This window comes from Trichosurus vulpecula, chromosome 9 (genome assembly GCF_011100635.1).
Source record: "Trichosurus vulpecula isolate mTriVul1 chromosome 9, mTriVul1.pri, whole genome shotgun sequence".
NCBI classification, from domain to species: domain Eukaryota; kingdom Metazoa; phylum Chordata; class Mammalia; order Diprotodontia; family Phalangeridae; genus Trichosurus; species Trichosurus vulpecula.
Window position 1 is genome coordinate 75,999,922 of NC_050581.1, and position 24,739 is coordinate 76,024,660.

A 24,739-nucleotide genomic window follows, 5' to 3' on the forward strand; every position below is an offset into this window, starting at 1 on the left:
ATGGGGATAAGGTGTCTAATATGACAGAGACAGTCGCACTCCGCTAACGCCGGAAGTGCTCCGAAAAGACCTCCGGCTCGGATCCGAGGGAAAGCTGCTCCTAGAAGCAGCAGTGCGCACGCTCCCCTTTCCCTCACGACTTGGGCTCCCCCTAGCGAGGACATGTAGGCACACCCGCAGGCGGTTGCCTGGGAGACGTTCGTTTCCCCTTTCTCCAGAGGAGCAGCAGGGGCTTCCGGGAGGTGGGGCGGGACTTCCGGCGGGTGAATGACTGGCAGAGCCGCGGCGGTGACAGGCAGAGCAGAGCGGCTGCGGCGGCCTTGGGGAAGCGGGGGAGCTGGGAGCAGACCGCCGAAAAGCAGTTCAGCCAGGCCCGGCCGGGAAGGCATCAGGCCGCGCTGGCGGCGGCAGCGGTAGCCACGATGATGGAGATCCAGATGGACGAGGGCGGCGGGGTGGTGGTGTACCAGGACGACTACTGCTCGGGTTCGGTGATGTCGGAGCGAGTGTCAGGCCTGGCGGGCTCCATCTACCGCGAGTTCGAGCGGCTCATCAGCTGCTATGACGAGGAGGTGGTGAAAGAGCTGATGCCGCTCGTGGTGAACGTGCTCGAGAACCTGGACTCGGTGCTCAGCGAGAACCAGGAGCACGAGGTGGAGCTCGAGCTGCTGCGCGAGGACAACGAGCAGCTGCTCACCCAGTACGAGCGGGAGAAGGCGCTGCGCAAGCAGGCCGAGGAGGTAGGCAGCGAGCCGGGGGCCGAGCGGGCAGCCAGGCCCTGCCGGAGCGGGGCGCGGAGGGGGCGGGCGGGATGCGCCTCCTCCCCGCCCCGCCCCGGAAACCCTGCCTCTGACCCCTGGGCCGGCCTGGGTCCCTGCGGGCCTCCTCCCCGCCTGGCCCCACTGCAGGCCTCCCCCTCCCTCCATCCCTCCATCCCTCCCTCCCTCCATCCTATTTCATTTCCAGGAACTCGGCTCACCCCCGCCTCTTCACCCCCGAACCCCAAAACTCAACCTCAGGGAGCTTCTGCAGCCTCCCCTTTTTCCCTACGGCCACACCCACAGAGGGAAAGGTGGAGGCATCTCATCTTTGGGTGTCCCTGGCCGAAAGACTCTGTGAGAAGCCTGAGGACACCCGGAATGTCCCCAGCACTTAGCCCAGCCCCACGAGGGATGCCCAAGGTCACACACATCTTAGTGGCAGCTGCTTGTTGGGCCAAGATACCTAAAGAGAACCCCCATCCTTAAAAGCCTTGCGTCTTTTCTCTGCCTAAATCAGATCCTGACTTGAGATCGGTTGTTTGTTCAGGCTGTTGCCAAAAGCCCAGCTTCCTTTTCTTGACTAGCCTCTCACCGCTGCAGTCAGCCTTCCCCCTAAACAGATCCACTTTGCAGCATGAAGCCGTCATTGGGAAAGGCTTTTTTTCCCTTGTGTCCTCCTGTCCAAGATTTTTATGGTTTTGTGCAGAAGAATCATTTGATAATTGCTCTTAAGACGTAATGAGAGCCAAAACCTCAGATGCTTCTGTCGCATTCATTAGGTAAAACTGCTCTTGGTTTCTGTGTGTTTAAGGTTACTGCTGAGTTCATGCCTTGTTGGTAGGTAACTCTTTTGCCCTTTAAGTCACTACATTGGTCAGGTTGTCGGCATTTATAGAAAAACCTGGAAAATTCCAACGTGGGTTCAGAGGAGGCAGAAATAGGATTTTTTTGATACGGAAATATTTTTCCTCTATAACTTGGAAAACTGTATGTGAACCAATTTAAACAGACATTCAGGCATCAGGAAGAAAGCGATGTATTATGTAGAATGCCACTACTCTTGCCCTGAATATATATAGTATGTATACATGTATATGTACATGCTTATATTCATAGATGTTATAGACAAAAGTAGGGTTCTTTATAAAACTCTTTGGCTGATAAATAGGAAGCTTCTAAACTCCCTTATAATAAATTTTGTTCTCCATGTTCTTATTTGTCCACATGATGATGTTGATTTAAAGCAGAAATAAGAGAAAGAACTTGTGAATTTCTTAAGCCACAGCTAGGATGTATTCTTACTGAGATTCAAGGAATGTTTTGATAAACTAAAACCACAAAACAACCCTCTGGATGAACTTAATGTTTATTGTATTGATAATGATAGGTTTTTTCTTCCTTCAGTTAAGCAGGTATTCCTTAGTTGATGATGACATCCACGGTTCTCTAAAAATGATGCTGATACTCAGACCTAATGACAATAGCTGATAAAGCATCCAACTCATTCTTTTCAGGTAGAGATACTAAAGATTATACATACATCATAAAATGTTAAAGCTGAAAGGGACCTTAGATCATCTGGTCCATTTCCTTCATTTTACAAAGGGGGAATGGAAGACCTAAAAAGTTTATGTAACCCACCCAAGGTTATCACTAGTTAGCGGCTAAGCCAGAACCAGAACCTTAGTTTTCTGACTCCAAATACAGGCTGCTTCTCTTATATCGCACCACCTCTAGTCAAAAGAAGAGTTGTCTTTGAACACAACAGCAAACTTCTGGTCCTGTGTTAGAGGAACTCACTGTTGTACCAAAATCTTACGTTAGTTTCTGTTTCCTCCATGATTTATAGGTAGCTATAAACCACTGTTCTCCAGTAAACCTGGTACCCTCAGTATTTCACTACCACTCCATATTAGAGAAGAAATTTTTCATTTAAGATATAATTTTAGAGATTTTCTAACTTTAAGGATAAGAATTAAGAGGAGAATAAGCAATTTACTATGCTGTAGCATATAGCATACTATGCTCAGCACTTTATAAATATTATCTCATTTGATCCTCACAATAACCCTATGAAGTCGGTGCTGATATCCTCATTTTATAATTGAGAACCCAAGGCAGGTAGAGGTTAAGTCACTTGCCCAGGGTCACACAGTTAGTAAGTGTGTGGGATGGATTTTACGAATCCAAAAATTAACAACAGAGGCATCTCAAGGTGAAAGTAGAAAGGAAAATTTATTACGATCCTGCAGGAAAGGGCAACCCGGACATCGAGAGGACTTGGGGTCCTCTCAGTGTCAGAGCGCACTGGACACAGAAAATTGGGGTGTTTATATAGGTCCCTAACCGCAATTCCCCCTCCCAACCTCCTTCCTCTCAGCTTGCAGACGTAAGCTTTGAGGGTACAATCTGGACGCGATAAATCTACCCAGGGACAATGGCAAGGAACAAACAGTATGGTTATTTTTGACGAGCAGGTGATGAACATGAACTTCCCACCATTCTTATTTCATTCTACTATCAACATCAAGGTAGTAAATCTGTCTTAATAACAATGACAATGACGATTGAACAAACAGTTCAGTTATCGGTAACAGGCAGGAATTAGTTGTTGGTTACCTCATCTTCACATCTGTGGCAAACTAGCCTTTCCCATCACCCTTACATCTGTGACGGATATCCCCAGCACCCTTACACCTTGTCTCCCATCATTCATACCTGACTGGTCTTGCACGTCTACATTGCACCTGGCTTTCCGGCTTTTCATTCATTTTTCTGCTGAGCTGAGGGTCCCTTATCCTGGTGTCAACACACAGGGGGTGAGCATCCTGTGTCCTATCCTTACTTTCAGAGGATTTTATGGTTGCTGACTTATTCACCTCAACCCTTCTTTCTTTCAGGCCTCTCGCCATTAGGTAAATACACAGGATGCCAGCATCCTGTGTCCTGTTCTTAACCTCGGGGGTCTTACGGTCACTAGCTAAGCTTGTGGAGGGGAAAACATCTAAGTGGAGAAATGGCTTTACAGAAAGGAAAATATCTAAGTAGAGAAATGGGACTCACTATCCTACTTATTTCTATTTATCTGATTTGTTCCCTTTTATGAGAGGTCTTCACTCGTCCCACACAGACCCTCCTCTTTTATTTGCTCAATGAAGACCTCTCACACTAATCTTGATGTATTTTCTCCTTGAGTCTAATTAGCCTATGGAGGATATAAATTGGGGTTCTACACCCCCAGCTCCCATCTTGAGCCCAAGTAGCTGGTCTATAAGTTTGAATGATCCTTTCTGGGGGTCACTCATTACCCCGTTAAGTAAGTATGGGAAGGACTGATCGACACATTGACAAATCAAAGGGGCAGTCCCCTTTATCAATACAGATACAGACACCCAAAAGAAAATAATGATGCAATTGTCCCTTTAAGATTCAAAAAGTCTTTTCCTATACAGCTGTCTGGCATCATCAACGAAGTCCTCTGGCCCTTGGTATTTGTTCCACCCGTCTCCAGCACAGCATCCTGTCAGCATCTTCTTCTTCTTCTTGTCTTCTTGTAGGAACCAGCTTCTTCCATTCACCTACAAAAGTTACCTCAACACAACTTTGAGTTATCATTTCTATAACCTTTTAGTCATGCCATATTTCCTTGATGGCATTTACAAAATAAACCACAAACCATTCCTTTAACCTGACTAATTGTAACAAAACTTTAGACAAGCTTGATGTTAACCAAATAATATTCTCACAAGCACTTGACCCAATTGTGTCCATACCATTACCAAGAATTAAAAGACCTAACTTATACTAGACCTTATACAAGGCCCTTATAAACTACCCTTAATTTGTATGGGACCACACACAGGAACACTAGTCCCAGTCCTATAGTAACCTAAGATGTTCCTTAATCAATTATTTCAATAAATCTATTACTGTACTTACAAAACCTTCTGATTATAGAAATTTGCCACCAAGAGATCAGGAACTTGTAGTCTAGTTTCCTGTCAACTCCAGGTAGAAGTTATGTCAAACTGCAAGCTTCATTGAGCCAGGCTCAAAGTCTGCCAAGCTTCAGCTAAGGGATCAAGTCAAGAGGGTCCCACCTCAGCACAGACTGAACAGTTGCCCTCTTAACTTCACCATGAAATCATACCTGCAGTTCACGCCTGTCCTTCACAGGGCTGCTGCTGCATCATAGACCAGTGGCTCAGACAGCCTTCCTTGATATTCATACCTGGAGTTAGACTCAGAAAAACAGTCAGTTAACAGTCCCATTAAGTCTCTGAATGGCAAGTTTCAACAATCAGTTTCTTGAGGAACATCCTTAAAGTGAGCCTTAAGTAGCTTGTATGCATTTTCTCCCTTGTTCATAAAATCTTCCCATTAAGATCATAAGTTATTTTTCTAACACATTTGCATCAGTTTCCCAGACTCTTCTATTCTCCTCTAACTGTGCCTGACCTGAAAGAATGAGATATTCTTCAAGAACTGGTTCAAATATTAACTTCATCTTTACATTTTGGACCATGGAATGAATTCAAATTCAAACAACCACATTTAACTTGTTCATCAATGCAAAAATATTCTACAACTTATCTCTCTTGAAGAGACTTACACATTGAAATTCTTTCTCCCAAACTGGAAATGTCTCTGATTTAATTCCAGTAATTAATTACACCATTTGTCTTAATATCCAATTGCTTTTACATTTACGGGCCTTACTCCACATAGATACAGAGTAACTTTAAATCCCAGCCTTAATCTATGGGATAATGATTCAACCTTACATTTGTATCTTTATTTTACAAACTTCTAAATTATTCCCATTAATATTTTCAAAGAATATTATCTTTTGTATGACTATACAAGAGTACCAATTTTCCCAATCATTTGATTATTACCAGATAATTCTTACTTAATATAACTTAGTACAATCACTCAAATTTGGTTTTCCATTTTTGAAACTTCAGAGAATTTCAGTTTATATATATATCATCTGTTGTTTTCTATCCCCACCTAAACCTTGTACCTGGTATAAGAATCTTTAGAAATGAGCTCATCTACCTTGTTAAATTATCAGACCAATACCTTAATAAAGGAGAAATAATCTTGCTTTTACCATTATCTTATACAATTTTGTGCAAAAATCCAAATTTAAGATCTATTTACCAAAGCATAAACCAATAATATACATCTGTATATAATTCTTAGAGAAATCACTCTGATCCTGTTAATTTTCTCAAATTTTGCTTTCCTATTTAGTTAGACATCTATTACATTACATCTTTGTCTAATCATCTCCTCCTTTTTGTAGGATGTTATCTCTATATGATATTTATTTGGGGAAATATAGGTCAAAATTGTAAGCTATTCATTCTTGCATCCCATTGTAGTGACTCAGAGATATTCCAGTATCTATCTATTATCTAATAGATATAGCATTGTTTACAAAACTTCTTGACAACATAAATTTGCTATGAAAGAAAAGAGGGACAATGTCATATATCTTAACAGAAGGCACTAGATGCTGAAAGCATGGCTCGGGAGTAGTTCTCAACCTGTAGTGCATGTCATTTTACTATTGGCTTTATGGCACCTGTCCCTGTAATCAGAGCTTAAAATAATAGTAAATAGAAGTCCCATAGAATCTTAAATAGCAAATGAATGTCTGCTGTTGTCCTTCAGATAGGGCCATCCCAAATTTGATTGAGCATTAATTATCAAATCAAGTTACATAACTTTCTGTCTTCTAAAATATTTCCTCATTATTTTCTCAACATAACAATGTAGGGGACAGGAGGGGCTTGAATAACTCCCATTTGTCCCCACACCTTCTTATATGCCTTTTGTATTTCCCCTCAAACCTTTATTTATCTTTTCCAAATCTCTCAAACCCATTATTCACCTTTCCTTTATGTTTCAACCATAAGACAAAATAGCTCGTAAAATAGTACTTCTTACTGACATAACTGTCTATACTGGAATCCCATTCCAGCTTCCTAAGCAAAACAAAGAGGTTAATGACCAACCTCACAGGCTGATGGATTTATGTCCCTCCTTACTCATTCTGGAGGAAAGGGACACTTTTAGGAATTAAATCTTATACACATTGATAAGCTCTAACTTGCTTAAGATCACAAAAATACTTTTCATCCTGATGTTAAAAGGAATACTCACTAAACTTTTCTGAAGAAAATTATTTGGAAAGTTTTAAAATGATAACATCTCTTTTTTCTTTCCTTAAAGCAAATTAACCCTTAAATATTAGAATTCATTATAACTAAGTTGGTGGAAGATGTCCTCATTCTCAAATATTTATACAGAATTCCTAGATATTATAAAGTTCCTTAGTTAAAAAGATGTTGCAATGTGGAGGACACTTAGTTTCTTAAGTTAAGAACATACCCAATTAAATTAGCCTTATCTTTGTTTCAGTTAAACCTCAATTTCAATTCTTAATATAACAACATCCAGATTATAAGAGGAATTGTTTTTTTTTTTTTTCTAACAACATAGGTCAAATCAAATCTGGAGTCATAATCACTAGTGGTAACATTTTAATTTCTAAGGCCCAATACTCTTAGCATTGTAATGATTATAAAATCACATTTCTTAACAGTTTACAATGTATCCTGAATGGACTGAAATTGCAAGAGGAGATTCTTGTTTGAACAGGGCCTGTATAAATACTTGACTTATAGCAAAAACAATTTTAACTGAACTTCCTTTCAGATAAAGACAAAACTTGGAAGTTTATAATTCCTTTGGTTACAACAATTATCCAGCTTCTTAACCTAATACAATTCTAATCATTAATCTCATTACCAACACATGGAGATTTAAAAGTAATATTACTTGCTCATAACCAAATATAACAGTTTCAAACTATCACATTTTTATCACACCCCTTTTTAAAGACCAATTCATATGCATGACAAAATTTAGACCTCACAAAGGTTTCTCAAATTTACAGCTTAAGAGAACTATAAAAATACAATTTAGAAATAAGATGACTTCAATTACGTTTTCAGATTATCACATATAGAAATTATTAATCCAATTACTTCTGGTATTTATATATATTAATATGTTAATATATATAAATACATATATTAATACATCAATACCTTAAATATTAGCTTTAGCCAAATTAAAATGCCCCATGAATTTGAGAGAGTTGTGACCACGTCCCTTTGTGTGGCGGCAAGAACTTGGGGGCTTGAGAGGAGAGGTTCCTCTGCTTGCCTCCCCCCTTTTCCCAATCAGAGGAGGATAATCTCAAATTCCTTACCATTACTTTCTTCCCTTATCTGATCCAAGATGGGAATCTGCTAAAAGGTTTTAGCTGCTCTAACTTTTATCGCAACCCTGGCTCGGTCAGAGACAGGACAACTAACTTTCACCTGGGTGAATTTCACTCCTGTGTTCACTCCTTAAAAACCTCCTTTATCCAATCAGGAGTAACACATTTCCCTTAAATCTGAGGGAAAAGTTTCCCACTCTCTCTTATTTCTCTCCACCCCAAATTTGGCCAGAACTTGGAATGGAGGGAAAAAGAAAGAGCACTTTTCCTACAACTTCCCAAAAGTTTCCAAAACTTTTACTCTCAAAACCTCTATTCACACTGTCCATGCAAATAGATTATATCTTCCTGACACTTCTCTTACTCTCTTTAATGAGTGACTGTTCAGTCTCTCAACCTGTTTCCTTTTCTCCCCAGCCTTCCAGGGACCTTTCTTTTGTTAATTACTTCCTTTTCAACTTCCCTTTTTCCACCTAAAAATACTTTTCTCTCTCTTTCTCCCCCTCCCGCTCTCTGATGCTGCCTGCTGCCACCGTCAGAGAGGAAGGGGAAAGAAAGGGCTGCACTCTTAGAGATAACACACTCTCTTCACACAGAAACACAGACAGATACAGAGAGAAATCCGCAGAAAGAATCCAAAAGCTCAGGGGGGATTGCCAGACATCCCCAGATTCCTTTCTTTTCTCTTTTTCTATCCCAGCATCTCTAAGCCTACTCCCAGAGAGCTACCTTCAGGGATATTAGCTGTCTTACACTGTTCCTTTCTCAAGACTTCCCAAAGTCTTATCTGGGGGGACAGGGACCCTACAGACACCAACTGTCTAGGTGCTCCCTCTCTCGTCCACCCCACTCCAGGGGACAGGGACTCTACAGACACCAACTGTCTAGTTTCTCCCTCTCTGGTCCCCTCCCGGTCACCCAAGGCCCCATTGCCCTGGGCCGTGTGCACACCACTTACGGACCAATCAGCAACCCAGCTTCCTCAGCTGTCTCTGCAGTCTCTGCAATCTTCGCTAGCACAATCAGGAGCTCCGTTCTATTTCGTCTCTACTTTCTCCGAGTTCCTCTCTTCGAGATCTTTTGTCCTGCCAGGAAGAGCTCTCCCCCAGCGAAACCCCAGGGCCTCCGGAAAAAACGGAGTGGGTACCCTGCCCCCAGGGGTCGCAGCGGGACAGCTTCCTCCCAGGCGAGGACTAAATCTCGGTGGGACCTCCAACTGTGTGGGATGGATTTTACGAATCCAAAAATTAACAACAGAGGCATCTCAAGGTGAAAGTAGAAAGGAAAATTTATTACGATCCTGCAGGAAAGGGCAACCCGGACATCGAGAGGACTTGGGGTCCTCTCAGTGTCAGAGCGCACTGGACACAGAAAATTGGGGTGTTTATATAGGTCCCTAACCGCAATTCCCCCTCCCAACCTCCTTCCTCTCAGCTTGCAGACGTAAGCTTTGAGGGTACAATCTGGACGCGATAAATCTACCCAGGGACAATGGCAAGGAACAAACAGTATGGTTATTTTTGACGAGCAGGTGATGAACATGAACTTCCCACCATTCTTATTTCATTCTACTATCAACATCAAGGTAGTAAATCTGTCTTAATAACAATGACAATGACGATTGAACAAACAGTTCAGTTATCGGTAACAGGCAGGAATTAGTTGTTGGTTACCTCATCTTCACATCTGTGGCAAACTAGCCTTTCCCATCACCCTTACATCTGTGACGGATATCCCCAGCACCCTTACACCTTGTCTCCCATCATTCATACCTGACTGGTCTTGCACGTCTACATTGCACCTGGCTTTCCGGCTTTTCATTCATTTTTCTGCTGAGCTGAGGGTCCCTTATCCTGGTGTCAACACACAGGGGGTGAGCATCCTGTGTCCTATCCTTACTTTCAGAGGATTTTATGGTTGCTGACTTATTCACCTCAACCCTTCTTTCTTTCAGGCCTCTCGCCATTAGGTAAATACACAGGATGCCAGCATCCTGTGTCCTGTTCTTAACCTCGGGGGTCTTACGGTCACTAGCTAAGCTTGTGGAGGGGAAAACATCTAAGTGGAGAAATGGCTTTACAGAAAGGAAAATATCTAAGTAGAGAAATGGGACTCACTATCCTACTTATTTCTATTTATCTGATTTGTTCCCTTTTATGAGAGGTCTTCACTCGTCCCACACAGACCCTCCTCTTTTATTTGCTCAATGAAGACCTCTCACACTAATCTTGATGTATTTTCTCCTTGAGTCTAATTAGCCTATGGAGGATATAAATTGGGGTTCTACACCCCCAGCTCCCATCTTGAGCCCAAGTAGCTGGTCTATAAGTTTGAATGATCCTTTCTGGGGTCACTCATTACCCCGTTAAGTAAGTATGGGAAGGACTGATCGACACATTGACAAATCAAAGGGGCAGTCCCCTTTATCAATACAGATACAGACACCCAAAAGAAAATAATGATGCAATTGTCCCTTTAAGATTCAAAAAGTCTTTTCCTATACAGCTGTCTGGCATCATCAACGAAGTCCTCTGGCCCTTGGTATTTGTTCCACCCGTCTCCAGCACAGCATCCTGTCAGCATCTTCTTCTTCTTCTTGTCTTCTTGTAGGAACCAGCTTCTTCCATTCACCTACAAAAGTTACCTCAACACAACTTTGAGTTATCATTTCTATAACCTTTTAGTCATGCCATATTTCCTTGATGGCATTTACAAAATAAACCACAAACCATTCCTTTAACCTGACTAATTGTAACAAAACTTTAGACAAGCTTGATGTTAACCAAATAATATTCTCACAAGCACTTGACCCAATTGTGTCCATACCATTACCAAGAATTAAAAGACCTAACTTATACTAGACCTTATACAAGGCCCTTATAAACTACCCTTAATTTGTATGGGACCACACACAGGAACACTAGTCCCAGTCCTATAGTAACCTAAGATGTTCCTTAATCAATTATTTCAATAAATCTATTACTGTACTTACAAAACCTTCTGATTATAGAAATTTGCCACCAAGAGATCAGGAACTTGTAGTCTAGTTTCCTGTCAACTCCAGGTAGAAGTTATGTCAAACTGCAAGCTTCATTGAGCCAGGCTCAAAGTCTGCCAAGCTTCAGCTAAGGGATCAAGTCAAGAGGGTCCCACCTCAGCACAGACTGAACAGTTGCCCTCTTAACTTCACCATGAAATCATACCTGCAGTTCACGCCTGTCCTTCACAGGGCTGCTGCTGCATCATAGACCAGTGGCTCAGACAGCCTTCCTTGATATTCATACCTGGAGTTAGACTCAGAAAAACAGTCAGTTAACAGTCCCATTAAGTCTCTGAATGGCAAGTTTCAACAATCAGTTTCTTGAGGAACATCCTTAAAGTGAGCCTTAAGTAGCTTGTATGCATTTTCTCCCTTGTTCATAAAATCTTCCCATTAAGATCATAAGTTATTTTTCTAACACATTTGCATCAGTTTCCCAGACTCTTCTATTCTCCTCTAACTGTGCCTGACCTGAAAGAATGAGATATTCTTCAAGAACTGGTTCAAATATTAACTTCATCTTTACATTTTGGACCATGGAATGAATTCAAATTCAAACAACCACATTTAACTTGTTCATCAATGCAAAAATATTCTACAACTTATCTCTCTTGAAGAGACTTACACATTGAAATTCTTTCTCCCAAACTGGAAATGTCTCTGATTTAATTCCAGTAATTAATTACACCATTTGTCTTAATATCCAATTGCTTTTACATTTACGGGCCTTACTCCACATAGATACAGAGTAACTTTAAATCCCAGCCTTAATCTATGGGATAATGATTCAACCTTACATTTGTATCTTTATTTTACAAACTTCTAAATTATTCCCATTAATATTTTCAAAGAATATTATCTTTTGTATGACTATACAAGAGTACCAATTTTCCCAATCATTTGATTATTACCAGATAATTCTTACTTAATATAACTTAGTACAATCACTCAAATTTGGTTTTCCATTTTTGAAACTTCAGAGAATTTCAGTTTATATATATATCATCTGTTGTTTTCTATCCCCACCTAAACCTTGTACCTGGTATAAGAATCTTTAGAAATGAGCTCATCTACCTTGTTAAATTATCAGACCAATACCTTAATAAAGGAGAAATAATCTTGCTTTTACCATTATCTTATACAATTTTGTGCAAAAATCCAAATTTAAGATCTATTTACCAAAGCATAAACCAATAATATACATCTGTATATAATTCTTAGAGAAATCACTCTGATCCTGTTAATTTTCTCAAATTTTGCTTTCCTATTTAGTTAGACATCTATTACATTACATCTTTGTCTAATCATCTCCTCCTTTTTGTAGGATGTTATCTCTATATGATATTTATTTGGGGAAATATAGGTCAAAATTGTAAGCTATTCATTCTTGCATCCCATTGTAGTGACTCAGAGATATTCCAGTATCTATCTATTATCTAATAGATATAGCATTGTTTACAAAACTTCTTGACAACATAAATTTGCTATGAAAGAAAAGAGGGACAATGTCATATATCTTAACAGAAGGCACTAGATGCTGAAAGCATGGCTCGGGAGTAGTTCTCAACCTGTAGTGCATGTCATTTTACTATTGGCTTTATGGCACCTGTCCCTGTAATCAGAGCTTAAAATAATAGTAAATAGAAGTCCCATAGAATCTTAAATAGCAAATGAATGTCTGCTGTTGTCCTTCAGATAGGGCCATCCCAAATTTGATTGAGCATTAATTATCAAATCAAGTTACATAACTTTCTGTCTTCTAAAATATTTCCTCATTATTTTCTCAACATAACAATGTAGGGGACAGGAGGGGCTTGAATAACTCCCATTTGTCCCCACACCTTCTTATATGCCTTTTGTATTTCCCCTCAAACCTTTATTTATCTTTTCCAAATCTCTCAAACCCATTATTCACCTTTCCTTTATGTTTCAACCATAAGACAAAATAGCTCGTAAAATAGTACTTCTTACTGACATAACTGTCTATACTGGAATCCCATTCCAGCTTCCTAAGCAAACAAAGAGGTTAATGACCAACCTCACAGGCTGATGGATTTATGTCCCTCCTTACTCATTCTGGAGGAAAGGGACACTTTTAGGAATTAAATCTTATACACATTGATAAGCTCTAACTTGCTTAAGATCACAAAAATACTTTTCATCCTGATGTTAAAAGGAATACTCACTAAACTTTTCTGAAGAAAATTATTTGGAAAGTTTTAAAATGATAACATCTCTTTTTTCTTTCCTTAAAGCAAATTAACCCTTAAATATTAGAATTCATTATAACTAAGTTGGTGGAAGATGTCCTCATTCTCAAATATTTATACAGAATTCCTAGATATTATAAAGTTCCTTAGTTAAAAAGATGTTGCAATGTGGAGGACACTTAGTTTCTTAAGTTAAGAACATACCCAATTAAATTAGCCTTATCTTTGTTTCAGTTAAACCTCAATTTCAATTCTTAATATAACAACATCCAGATTATAAGAGGAATTGTTTTTTTTTTTTTTCTAACAACATAGGTCAAATCAAATCTGGAGTCATAATCACTAGTGGTAACATTTTAATTTCTAAGGCCCAATACTCTTAGCATTGTAATGATTATAAAATCACATTTCTTAACAGTTTACAATGTATCCTGAATGGACTGAAATTGCAAGAGGAGATTCTTGTTTGAACAGGGCCTGTATAAATACTTGACTTATAGCAAAAACAATTTTAACTGAACTTCCTTTCAGATAAAGACAAAACTTGGAAGTTTATAATTCCTTTGGTTACAACAATTATCCAGCTTCTTAACCTAATACAATTCTAATCATTAATCTCATTACCAACACATGGAGATTTAAAAGTAATATTACTTGCTCATAACCAAATATAACAGTTTCAAACTATCACATTTTTATCACACCCCTTTTTAAAGACCAATTCATATGCATGACAAAATTTAGACCTCACAAGGTTTCTCAAATTTACAGCTTAAGAGAACTATAAAAATACAATTTAGAAATAAGATGACTTCAATTACGTTTTCAGATTATCACATATAGAAATTATTAATCCAATTACTTCTGGTATTTATATATATTAATATGTTAATATATATAAATACATATATTAATACATCAATACCTTAAATATTAGCTTTAGCCAAATTAAAATGCCCCATGAATTTGAGAGAGTTGTGACCACGTCCCTTTGTGTGGCGGCAAGAACTTGGGGGCTTGAGAGGAGAGGTTCCTCTGCTTGCCTCCCCCCTTTTCCCAATCAGAGGAGGATAATCTCAAATTCCTTACCATTACTTTCTTCCCTTATCTGATCCAAGATGGGAATCTGCTAAAAGGTTTTAGCTGCTCTAACTTTTATCGCAACCCTGGCTCGGTCAGAGACAGGACAACTAACTTTCACCTGGGTGAATTTCACTCCTGTGTTCACTCCTTAAAAACCTCCTTTATCCAATCAGGAGTAACACATTTCCCTTAAATCTGAGGGAAAAGTTTCCCACTCTCTCTTATTTCTCTCCACCCCAAATTTGGCCAGAACTTGGAATGGAGGGAAAAAGAAAGAGCACTTTTCCTACAACTTCCCAAAAGTTTCCAAAACTTTTACTCTCAAAACCTCTATTCACACTGTCCATGCAAATAGATTATATCTTCCTGACACTTCTCTTACTCTCTTTAATGAGTGACTGTTCAGTCTCTCAACCTGTTTCCTTTTCTCCCCAGCCTTCCAGGGACCTTTCTTTTGTTAATTACTTCCTTTTCAACTTCCCTTTTTCCACCTAAAAATACTTTTCTCTCTCTTTCTCCCCCTCCCGCTCTCTGATGCTGCCTGCTGCCACCGTCAGAGAGGAAGGGGAAAGAAAGGGCTGCACTCTTAGAGATAACACACTCTCTTCACACAGAAACACAGACAGATACAGAGAGAAATCCGCAGAAAGAATCCAAAAGCTCAGGGGGGATTGCCAGACATCCCCAGATTCCTTTCTTTTCTCTTTTTCTATCCCAGCATCTCTAAGCCTACTCCCAGAGAGCTACCTTCAGGGATATTAGCTGTCTTACACTGTTCCTTTCTCAAGACTTCCCAAAGTCTTATCTGGGGGGACAGGGACCCTACAGACACCAACTGTCTAGGTGCTCCCTCTCTCGTCCACCCCACTCCAGGGGACAGGGACTCTACAGACACCAACTGTCTAGTTTCTCCCTCTCTGGTCCCCTCCCGGTCACCCAAGGCCCCATTGCCCTGGGCCGTGTGCACACCACTTACGGACCAATCAGCAACCCAGCTTCCTCAGCTGTCTCTGCAGTCTCTGCAATCTTCGCTAGCACAATCAGGAGCTCCGTTCTATTTCGTCTCTACTTTCTCCGAGTTCCTCTCTTCGAGATCTTTTGTCCTGCCAGGAAGAGCTCTCCCCCAGCGAAACCCCAGGGCCTCCGGAAAAACGGAGTGGGTACCCTGCCCCCAGGGGTCGCAGCGGGACAGCTTCCTCCCAGGCGAGGACTAAATCTCGGTGGGACCTCCAACTGTGTGGGATGGATTTTACGAATCCAAAAATTAACAACAGAGGCATCTCAAGGTGAAAGTAGAAAGGAAAATTTATTACGATCCTGCAGGAAAGGGCAACCCGGACATCGAGAGGACTTGGGGTCCTCTCAGTGTCAGAGCGCACTGGACACAGAAAATTGGGGTGTTTATATAGGTCCCTAACCGCAATTCCCCCTCCCAACCTCCTTCCTCTCAGCTTGCAGACGTAAGCTTTGAGGGTACAATCTGGACGCGATAAATCTACCCAGGGACAATGGCAAGGAACAAACAGTATGGTTATTTTTGACGAGCAGGTGATGAACATGAACTTCCCACCATTCTTATTTCATTCTACTATCAACATCAAGGTAGTAAATCTGTCTTAATAACAATGACAATGACGATTGAACAAACAGTTCAGTTATCGGTAACAGGCAGGAATTAGTTGTTGGTTACCTCATCTTCACATCTGTGGCAAACTAGCCTTTCCCATCACCCTTACATCTGTGACGGATATCCCCAGCACCCTTACACCTTGTCTCCCATCATTCATACCTGACTGGTCTTGCACGTCTACATTGCACCTGGCTTTCCGGCTTTTCATTCATTTTTCTGCTGAGCTGAGGGTCCCTTATCCTGGTGTCAACACACAGGGGGTGAGCATCCTGTGTCCTATCCTTACTTTCAGAGGATTTTATGGTTGCTGACTTATTCACCTCAACCCTTCTTTCTTTCAGGCCTCTCGCCATTAGGTAAATACACAGGATGCCAGCATCCTGTGTCCTGTTCTTAACCTCGGGGGTCTTACGGTCACTAGCTAAGCTTGTGGAGGGGAAAACATCTAAGTGGAGAAATGGCTTTACAGAAAGGAAAATATCTAAGTAGAGAAATGGGACTCACTATCCTACTTATTTCTATTTATCTGATTTGTTCCCTTTTATGAGAGGTCTTCACTCGTCCCACACATAAGCGTATGAGGCTGGATTTGAATTTATGTCTTCCTGAATCCAGGCCCAGTGCTCAGTGTGCCTCAGACCTGCCTCATGAATTAACATGTTATTGTCAAACTTTCCAATAAATAGACTGTGCAATCTTCCACAAGATAGGTGATTTTGGGGCGGTGGGGGGTGGAGTCAAGACCTTAAAAACTCCTATCACTAAATCTGCAACTCTTTTACAACCTAAAGAGAGTTGCCTGGGACCCTAAAAGGTCGAATGACTTACCCTGGGTCGAAGAGCCAGTTAATGAAGCAGCTAGGCTTGAGTCAGGGAGATCTGAGTTCAAATGCAGCCTCAGACACACAGTTAAGTATCATTTAGCCTCTTTCCTTCTCTATTTCCTCATCTGTAAAAAGAGGGTAATAATAGCATCTAGACCCCTGGGGTGGTTGTGACCATATTTGTAAAGCATTTTATAAAGCTTAAAATGATATATGGTGTGTGTGTGTGTGTGTGTGTGTGCTGAAATGATGGTGGTACCAGAGTGCAGATTTCTGAATCAGAGCCCAGCCCTGAATCCGCTTTACCCAGTTACTTCTTATGCAAGTTACCTGCAAACAAACTTAATTCTTTGTTCTTAAAATCATTCCCAGATTGCTGCATATGTGTAAATGTGGTTCCTGGGGAAATTCTAGTGGGGACCCGCCATCTCTTAGATGGCCAACCAACTCCTTGTGGAGAAAGACTTGAAGGGAAGATTTTTTTTGTTACCTCCTCAGACTCCTAGAATCTCTAAACCAATGCTATAGGTCCCCTCCCCCAACTACAGTGCTTAAGAAGGCTTAGTCAGAGATGGGTAACTTGAGCAGCCTGCAGGTTCCTCAGCTGGGAAGATCCTTCAGTTTTTCCTAGCTAAGCTTTGGACAATAGAAGCAAATAGCCCTATTCTCTTCCTTCCACCTTTAGTAAGTACAATTGAAGGAATTCAGAGATTGATCTGCCATCCAAGGGACAGGTTAGTAAGAAGTATGTGGGACTGTTTGTACTCTAGCCACATCCTCAGTTTCTTATTTGTCTAAACTGAGAACAGGGATGGCTAAAAAATGATACAAAGGCTTACAAATTTAAATAAACTTTATCTGAACTTTGAAAGACATTATTCACTGCTTCCATGATGACAACAATAATTTCACAACTTTTTGAGTATACATATGCAAGATGCAATTTCCCCTTTTGCCATTCTTACATTGAGCATTTTAAAGATTAACTATTTTTGGATGAAACCATTGGGATGTGGTAACTAGAGCTCTTGCCACTTGTCTCTTGAAATTAGTGCACTGTAGTTTTGCCACGATCATCAAGGATACAGAAAAGGGAATTTCTTTAGAAAATTAAAACAGAGAAGCCGCTAAATCATTAGTGCAGAGACAAGACTTTTTTTTTTCTGAAAATGCAAACAATTTTTTTTATTAAGGTAGTCACATCAATTCTTGTACTCATTCATTCAAGTATTTTACTACCTTTATACTAAGGAAGCTTGCCTATCATATGTAATCCTTCCTGCTTAATTGATTAGAGTTCACATATGAATGATCCAATCTATATGCACTAAAAAGTGATACAAATAATGATAACATTTTCACAGAACCTGTACAGCCCTTTTAAAGCTTAGATCATCCACATTTATAGGCTCCTACTTTGATTATAGTTTTTTGCTATTACAAAAATTGCTACTGTGAATACTTGGGTATTTATGAGACCTTTCTACCATTGACCTTCTTTGGGGTATATGCTTAGGTGTGGAATCTTTGGGTCAACATGTAAGAATTTTGGCAATTTCTCTTACATAATTCTACAGTTCCTACAGCATTGATTTCTATCTTTTATCATCGTTGCCAATTTCCTGGGTATGAAATGAAATCTCAGTTGTTTTAATTTGCATTTCTCCTATTATTAATATTTTTCCCCTATATAGTCATCAGACAAGATTCTTAGAAAAACTATATGAGTGGAAGGTGTCCATTTTTATTCTTGAGTCCAGAGAGGCTTAAAAGTGTTATTGGCCGTTGCTACTAAGTTGAGAGAGGTCCTTAGGGCCCTATTAGTTAGAAATTAGAGAGGAAGTAACAAACTTAAATCTTTTATAACCTCAAATCAACAAATATATGTTTCTTGAGTCAAGTGATACGTGCATGGGCCTCTGATGGAATTAGGGGAATATAAAGATGAACAAGACATGTTCTACTTTCTCAAGGAGAAAGGCTGGTTGAGAACATTTTATAAACAATTACATATTTCTGCTGAAGCATCTGTGATTTAATTGAGGCAGGTACTTCCAGTATCAATCACTTCTCTTTAGACCATCCATTTATATAAAGAAAAAGATATACCATCTAGTGGCCAACCTTCTGGGGATGAACATGACATTTTAATAACTAAATAATAGTTGAAGACATATATTAGCAGTAGTGTCACAAGATGAGATGCCATTAATTACACCAAAACTAACTTTTAGGATGCAGATGACTTTGGTTTTCTGACCATTGTGCTTGAGCTAAACAAACCTCTGAAAATTCTAAGCCTTCTCTCACATTATCTGTTACTTTCAGAGGTACACTACCTTGCTCGACTTTAATCTTACTTAATGATGTCTTCCATTACTGAATGGAAAGTATAGAATCCCTTTTTATCCTATTTCTAGCAACAAGCAGCTTTCTTTTTCTTCCTGACTGTGCTTCCCTAAGAAATGAGATTCCATCTGTGCTTCTGTGGGTGGGCTCATAAAGCTTGCTTTTCTATGTGTCTATTTACATCATCGTGGCTTTCTATTTTAAGAACATAAATTCTATAGGGCAAAGACCATATTTCTTTTGTTTCCTTCTATATAGATCATACTGTAGTATCACTCAGATAAGGAATATTGAGATAGGCCAATATAGATTGTTTAGTTTATTTCATTTATTTTGAGAATAATTTTTCATGGAAATCAAAACCTGAATCTATACCAGAAAAAAAGTCTATTGAACTTAATCTTTTTCTACTTCTGACTTCTACTCAAATGTACATATGATTTTATTACTGAGTACTCCTTTTACTGGTTTAAACCTGCAGATTTATTGTTCTTGTTGTTTGTCCTTCATTCTCAAAGGGGACCATGACATCAAGGAGGTGATGCCATGACAAGCAAGTGAATTGGATTTAAGTGAGGCAGGGCTGTGCAGAGTCACCAGCCTCACTCTCTCCTCCAGAACCATCTGGGTCCAGTGGCGAGATATAGATCAGGACAACTGGAGATGGCCCAGGGTGCAGTGGGAGATTGTGGCCTTTTTACGTTAAGGTCTTTAACAGGTCTCACTTTGACTGACGCAATGCCCATTCAGTGATTAAGGCTAGGTAAGAAATGCAGAGAATGTCCTCTTTTATCTAGTCAAAAAAAAAATCAAACCCTACAGATTGAAACTTATCCTCATTGCTTATCCATGTCCTTCCATAAACCAGTGAGTCTTTCCTCTAGATCTCTTGAAATCACATGTATATCAATGGAACAAACCACTGATGGTTTCACTATATGACTGGCTAGCCTTTTTTTCTAGTATCAATTTGATGATGCTATCCTTGTACTGTTTCTTCTGGCCAATTCTTCATTGTTAATGTGTTAATCCTTCAGAAACTTTGTTTTACGACGTGCAACTATAGGTGATTACTGAAGACCATTCATGTTAAAAAAGATGGGCTCTTGTTTCAAGGAGAAGCTCAGTATTATTAATAATAAACAAGATTTAAACAATGCTTTAAGGTTTACAAAGTACTTTTGATCATTAAAAGCATTGGACATTTTCCTAAAGACAATTCAGTATATTCTCTTCAGGTGTAGGCCCAATTTATTGTACATTTGCAGTGCTTTTTCAAGATGTACATACTCTTGGACCAGCTTTATGGATTGTCCATTCAGCTGCTTATCAAAGTCTACAATAGGCATTCTTCATCCACTTGGTCTCTCCTCTGTGGGTTGTTTGGCTGATAATGGATCTCGTTTCAGGGCTTTTTGCCATCAGTACAAAATCATCTCAAACAGAAAACCTAGAGGGCTTCACCTTCTATGGGGGGTACGTCTTCCTCATGAACTCTACAGCAATGGCAAACGCCTCTGACAAACATTTGTCCACCTATTTTATGTATTCCTTGTGATCACTAATGAGAGGGTCATCTCTGTGTTATATCAAAGTCATCTCTGTGTTATATCTTTCATAGAATCTTGTGTGATTTTGACGTATGCATGGGAGACACCTTATTGGAGGAGAATCTTTAAGGTAGCAATTTGCTTTACTAAATCAGATCTTTAATAATAAAAAGATAGTAAGCATAGTGGGATTTTGTGTTCTTAGCACCTTTCAGTCAGTTTGTATGACTATGAAGATGTATTTAGCTACAGAATATCATTTGCAGAAACCTGCCTGCTTCCTTTTCATACCTTCATCACGGATGCCCTTGATGCATCTATAGTTTAGGTACATGATAAAGATTTTGTAGAGATGACAAAGTAGCATATGCACTGGTATTTATGTATAGTTTTACAGTTACTATTTTTAGTGACTCTCTTCTCTGGATTTTTGTCACACTGCTGTCCCTTGGTTCACTCTTGCAATCTCCCTAACTGTGGCTATACCTAAAGACTCTGTCTGGAACCTTTTTCTCTTCTCTCTGTATTCTTTCTCAATTACCACATTAGTTCTCATGGGCTTAATTATCATCTCAGAAATTACTCCTAGATCTATATATCTAGTCATTGTCTCTCCTGAGCTCTAACCAGTCTCATATCACCAACTGCTTGGACATTTTGGATTAGATGTCTGTAATCATTTCATACTTATTTATCTCCAAAACAGTATTTGTTATCTTTCTTCCTAAACCCCACCTCTTATCCTATCATTTCCGTCTCTGTCAAGGACACCACTATCCTGGTCACCTAGGTTTACAAGCATAGAGTCATCCTTAAATTCTCATTGTCTCTCACCTCACATAGCCATTCACTTGCCAAGCCTTGTTGGTTTTCCATGACATCTCTCACTATAATCCCTTTCTCTCTGTTTAGACAGCTCTGACCCTAATTTAAACACTTATCACCTCTCACCTTGACTATCACAATCTTCCAGTGGATTTCCTGGTTCAAATCTCTACTGTCTCTTATCCATCCCTCACACAGCTTCTAAAGTGACCTTTCTAAAGTATAGATCTGATGATGTCATGTTCCTACTCAGTAAACTCCAGGGACTCCTTCTTACATGTAGGATAAAATGAGAACTTCTCTGTCATTTAAAGGCTTTCACAACCTTTCTGGGCTGAGATTCTACCTTTTTAGATGCATTATACATTATTTCTATTCACAAACACTATGGTTGAGTCAAACTGGCCTGCTTGCTGTTCCTCACATAAGACACTTCAGCACTTGTTTCTTTGTTTTAGGAAACCACTGTCTCCTCACCTTTGCCCCTCAGAATTCCTAGTTTTCTTCTAAGCTGTACTCAAATGCCAGTGACTGAATACTTGAGACATTTTCTGATCCCCTCAGATACTAGTGCTCTCTGTCCAGAGATTACCTTATGTTCATTTTGTATATATTTTATATGTAATTTTTTTATACTTCCTGTCTCCCCTAATAGTATGTGAGTTCCTCAAGTGAAGGAACTGTTGGATTTTTGTTTTTCTGTCCCTAGCACTTTGGACGTAAGCAATTAAGTTTCTGTTGGTTGATGATAATTTTTGAAAATAATTTTTCCCTGGTGTTTTGTATCCTTTCCTCTCTCAGATACCTTGAGATAAGATGCCTCCTTATGCCTCAAAAGTATATCACTTGCAGCATAGACCTCCTCTATATATACTTTTTCTCATCTAGTTTTTCTTCCCATTTTTATTTTCTTTAGTGCCATTTTAATCTCTTCATGTGTCACATTGTGGACCAGAGTTCTCATGTGGTAGCTAACTCTACTGTCATTAATGGACAAAAGAATTTTTTTTTCAAAAGAGAACAGAGCAACATAAGAGAAATTTGTTATAGAAATGTTGACAGGAAGGTGGCAGATTAGAAGCAGCTCAGCTAAACTCTCAACATTCCCATCCAGAAAATTTTAAAATAATGTTTCAAGTCAAATTTTGAAGCAGCAGAGCCAACAAAAGATCAGCTTGATACATTTTTCTGGCCTAAGAAAACTTAGGAGGTCAGCAGAAATTAGTCACACCAAGGTGGAAGCCTGTTGGAGCCCATATATGGTGGCAATGGCAGTAGCAGCAGGAGCTCTTAGTCCAGAGATGGTAAGGGGGTGGAACAACTGGTCAGAAGTGGATTACAGGGGACCTTTGGTTGGCACTGAGTACAGCTGGCATTGATTGGCAACTGTTGCCCATACAAAGTTTCGGGTTGCAGTTTCAAGGAGGAGACATGTGCTTGTGGTCAATCACAAGAGAGCAGGAATCTGGGTCACAGTTCCAAGGCAGAGAGATCTCATAACACTTGTGGCTGCAGGGGAGTAGGGGCCTTTTCTGGGTGAAGGTGAGAGTATAGACCAGGAGAAAAGTGACCATACCGATCCCAGGATCGCACCACCTTGGAAGTACCAAAAATTTACAGACCTCCAGAACTAGCTTTGGAAACAGCAGCATGAAAAAGCCTAAATATTGGCACAGTTCCTCCCCACTCCCAAGTGAGCAGAGGCCAACTTTAATATAGAGATGAGTCAAGAAATTGACTAGAAAAATGAGCAAACAAACAAACAAAAAAACAACTGTAAAAAGCTACTCCAGTGGCAGGGAAGACCAAGATGTAAACTCAGCAGACAGTAACAATATGAAAACAGTTACAGGCAAAATCTCAAAGAAAAATGATAATTGAGCCCAAGCCCAACAAGAATTCCTGGGAGAATTAAAGAATGCACTAAAGTGGTAGAAGAAAAATTGGGAAGAGAAATGAGTGATGCAAGAAAATTATGAAAAAAAATTAACAGCTTGGTAAAAGAGACACAAAAACTCACTGAAGAAAAGAACTCATTAAAAAATAGAATTGGTCAAGTGGAAAATGAGGTACAAAATCTCACCATTAACAAGTAATTCCTTAGAAATTACAATTGGGCAAGTGGAAACTAATGACTCCATGAGTATCATCATCCTTTGATGACCTATATGTACAAAAATATTTTAGTAGTTCTTTTTGTGGTGGCAAAGAATTAGAAATCGAGAGGATGCTCATCAATTGGGGAATGGCTGAACATGCTATGGTATATGATTGTGATGGAATACTATTGAGTTATGGAAAATGACAAGAAGGATGGTTTCAGAAAAACATAGACCTATATGAACTGATGCAAAGTGAGGAGTGTGAAGCGGGAGGTCATTGTGCACAGTAACAACAATGTTGTAATAATGACCAACTGTGAAAGACTTGGCTACTATGACCAATACAGTGATCCATGACAGTTGCGAAGGACTCAGGAATCAAAAAATGCTCTCTGCCTTTAGAGAAAGAACTGATGAACTCTGAGTGCAAACTGAAGTATAATTTTCTCACCTTTTTGGCAGTATGGCTTATATGGAAATATGTTTTGCATGATTTCACATGTATAATTGATATCATGTTGCCTGCCTACTAAATGGGTGGTGAAGGGGGTGGGAGGGAGGGAGAGAATTTGGAACTCAGAATTTAAAAAGAGAATGCAAAAAATAAATAATAAAATCTTACAATTAAAAAAAAGGAAATGTTGACAAATATATTAGATTTTTTTGTTATTTATTCTTCTATTTCATACTTAAATCCCCTCAAGATGATCTAGTGTAGGGTCTCTCCCCAACCCTTAAATAAATTTATGTTTCCTTCTTGCTTCTTGGAGTTTTATGAGATTTATAATTTTTTCAATCTCATAGTGGCAATTGATGTTCAAATTAAACTTCTTAGGAAGTGGTAATAGTCTTTGTTGATGCTTAGTATTTTATCCATTTCCCATTTTTTTGCACCAACAACTTGTTTATATATGTCAGGTTGGAATTTCCTGAGTTAGGCCCCTTATCTTCCCATTTTTAGTCCTCTTATTTGGTGATCATTGGTAGCTTCTAATTCCTTAAATCTCTCAGTTCTTTCCGAGGCTTTCCCCTGCCCTAGCTACTATCTTTCCTTTTCCCCAACTT

General features: G+C 39.6%; 1 protein-coding gene across 16 annotated transcripts in view; it reads left to right on the forward strand.

Moving 5' to 3' along the window:
* The first annotated feature begins 268 nt into the window (after positions 1-268).
* Positions 269-24,739, forward strand: part of MAPK8IP3 (mitogen-activated protein kinase 8 interacting protein 3) — a 93,052-nt gene continuing 68,581 nt past the window's right edge. For all 16 annotated transcript variants that reach the window (XM_036737338.1, XM_036737341.1, XM_036737344.1 and 13 more), the window contains exon 1: positions 269-740. In XM_036737338.1, coding sequence (XP_036593233.1) covers positions 423-740 — 318 coding nt within the window. In that variant the 5' untranslated portion in view covers positions 269-422. The remainder of the gene's footprint in view (positions 741-24,739) is intronic.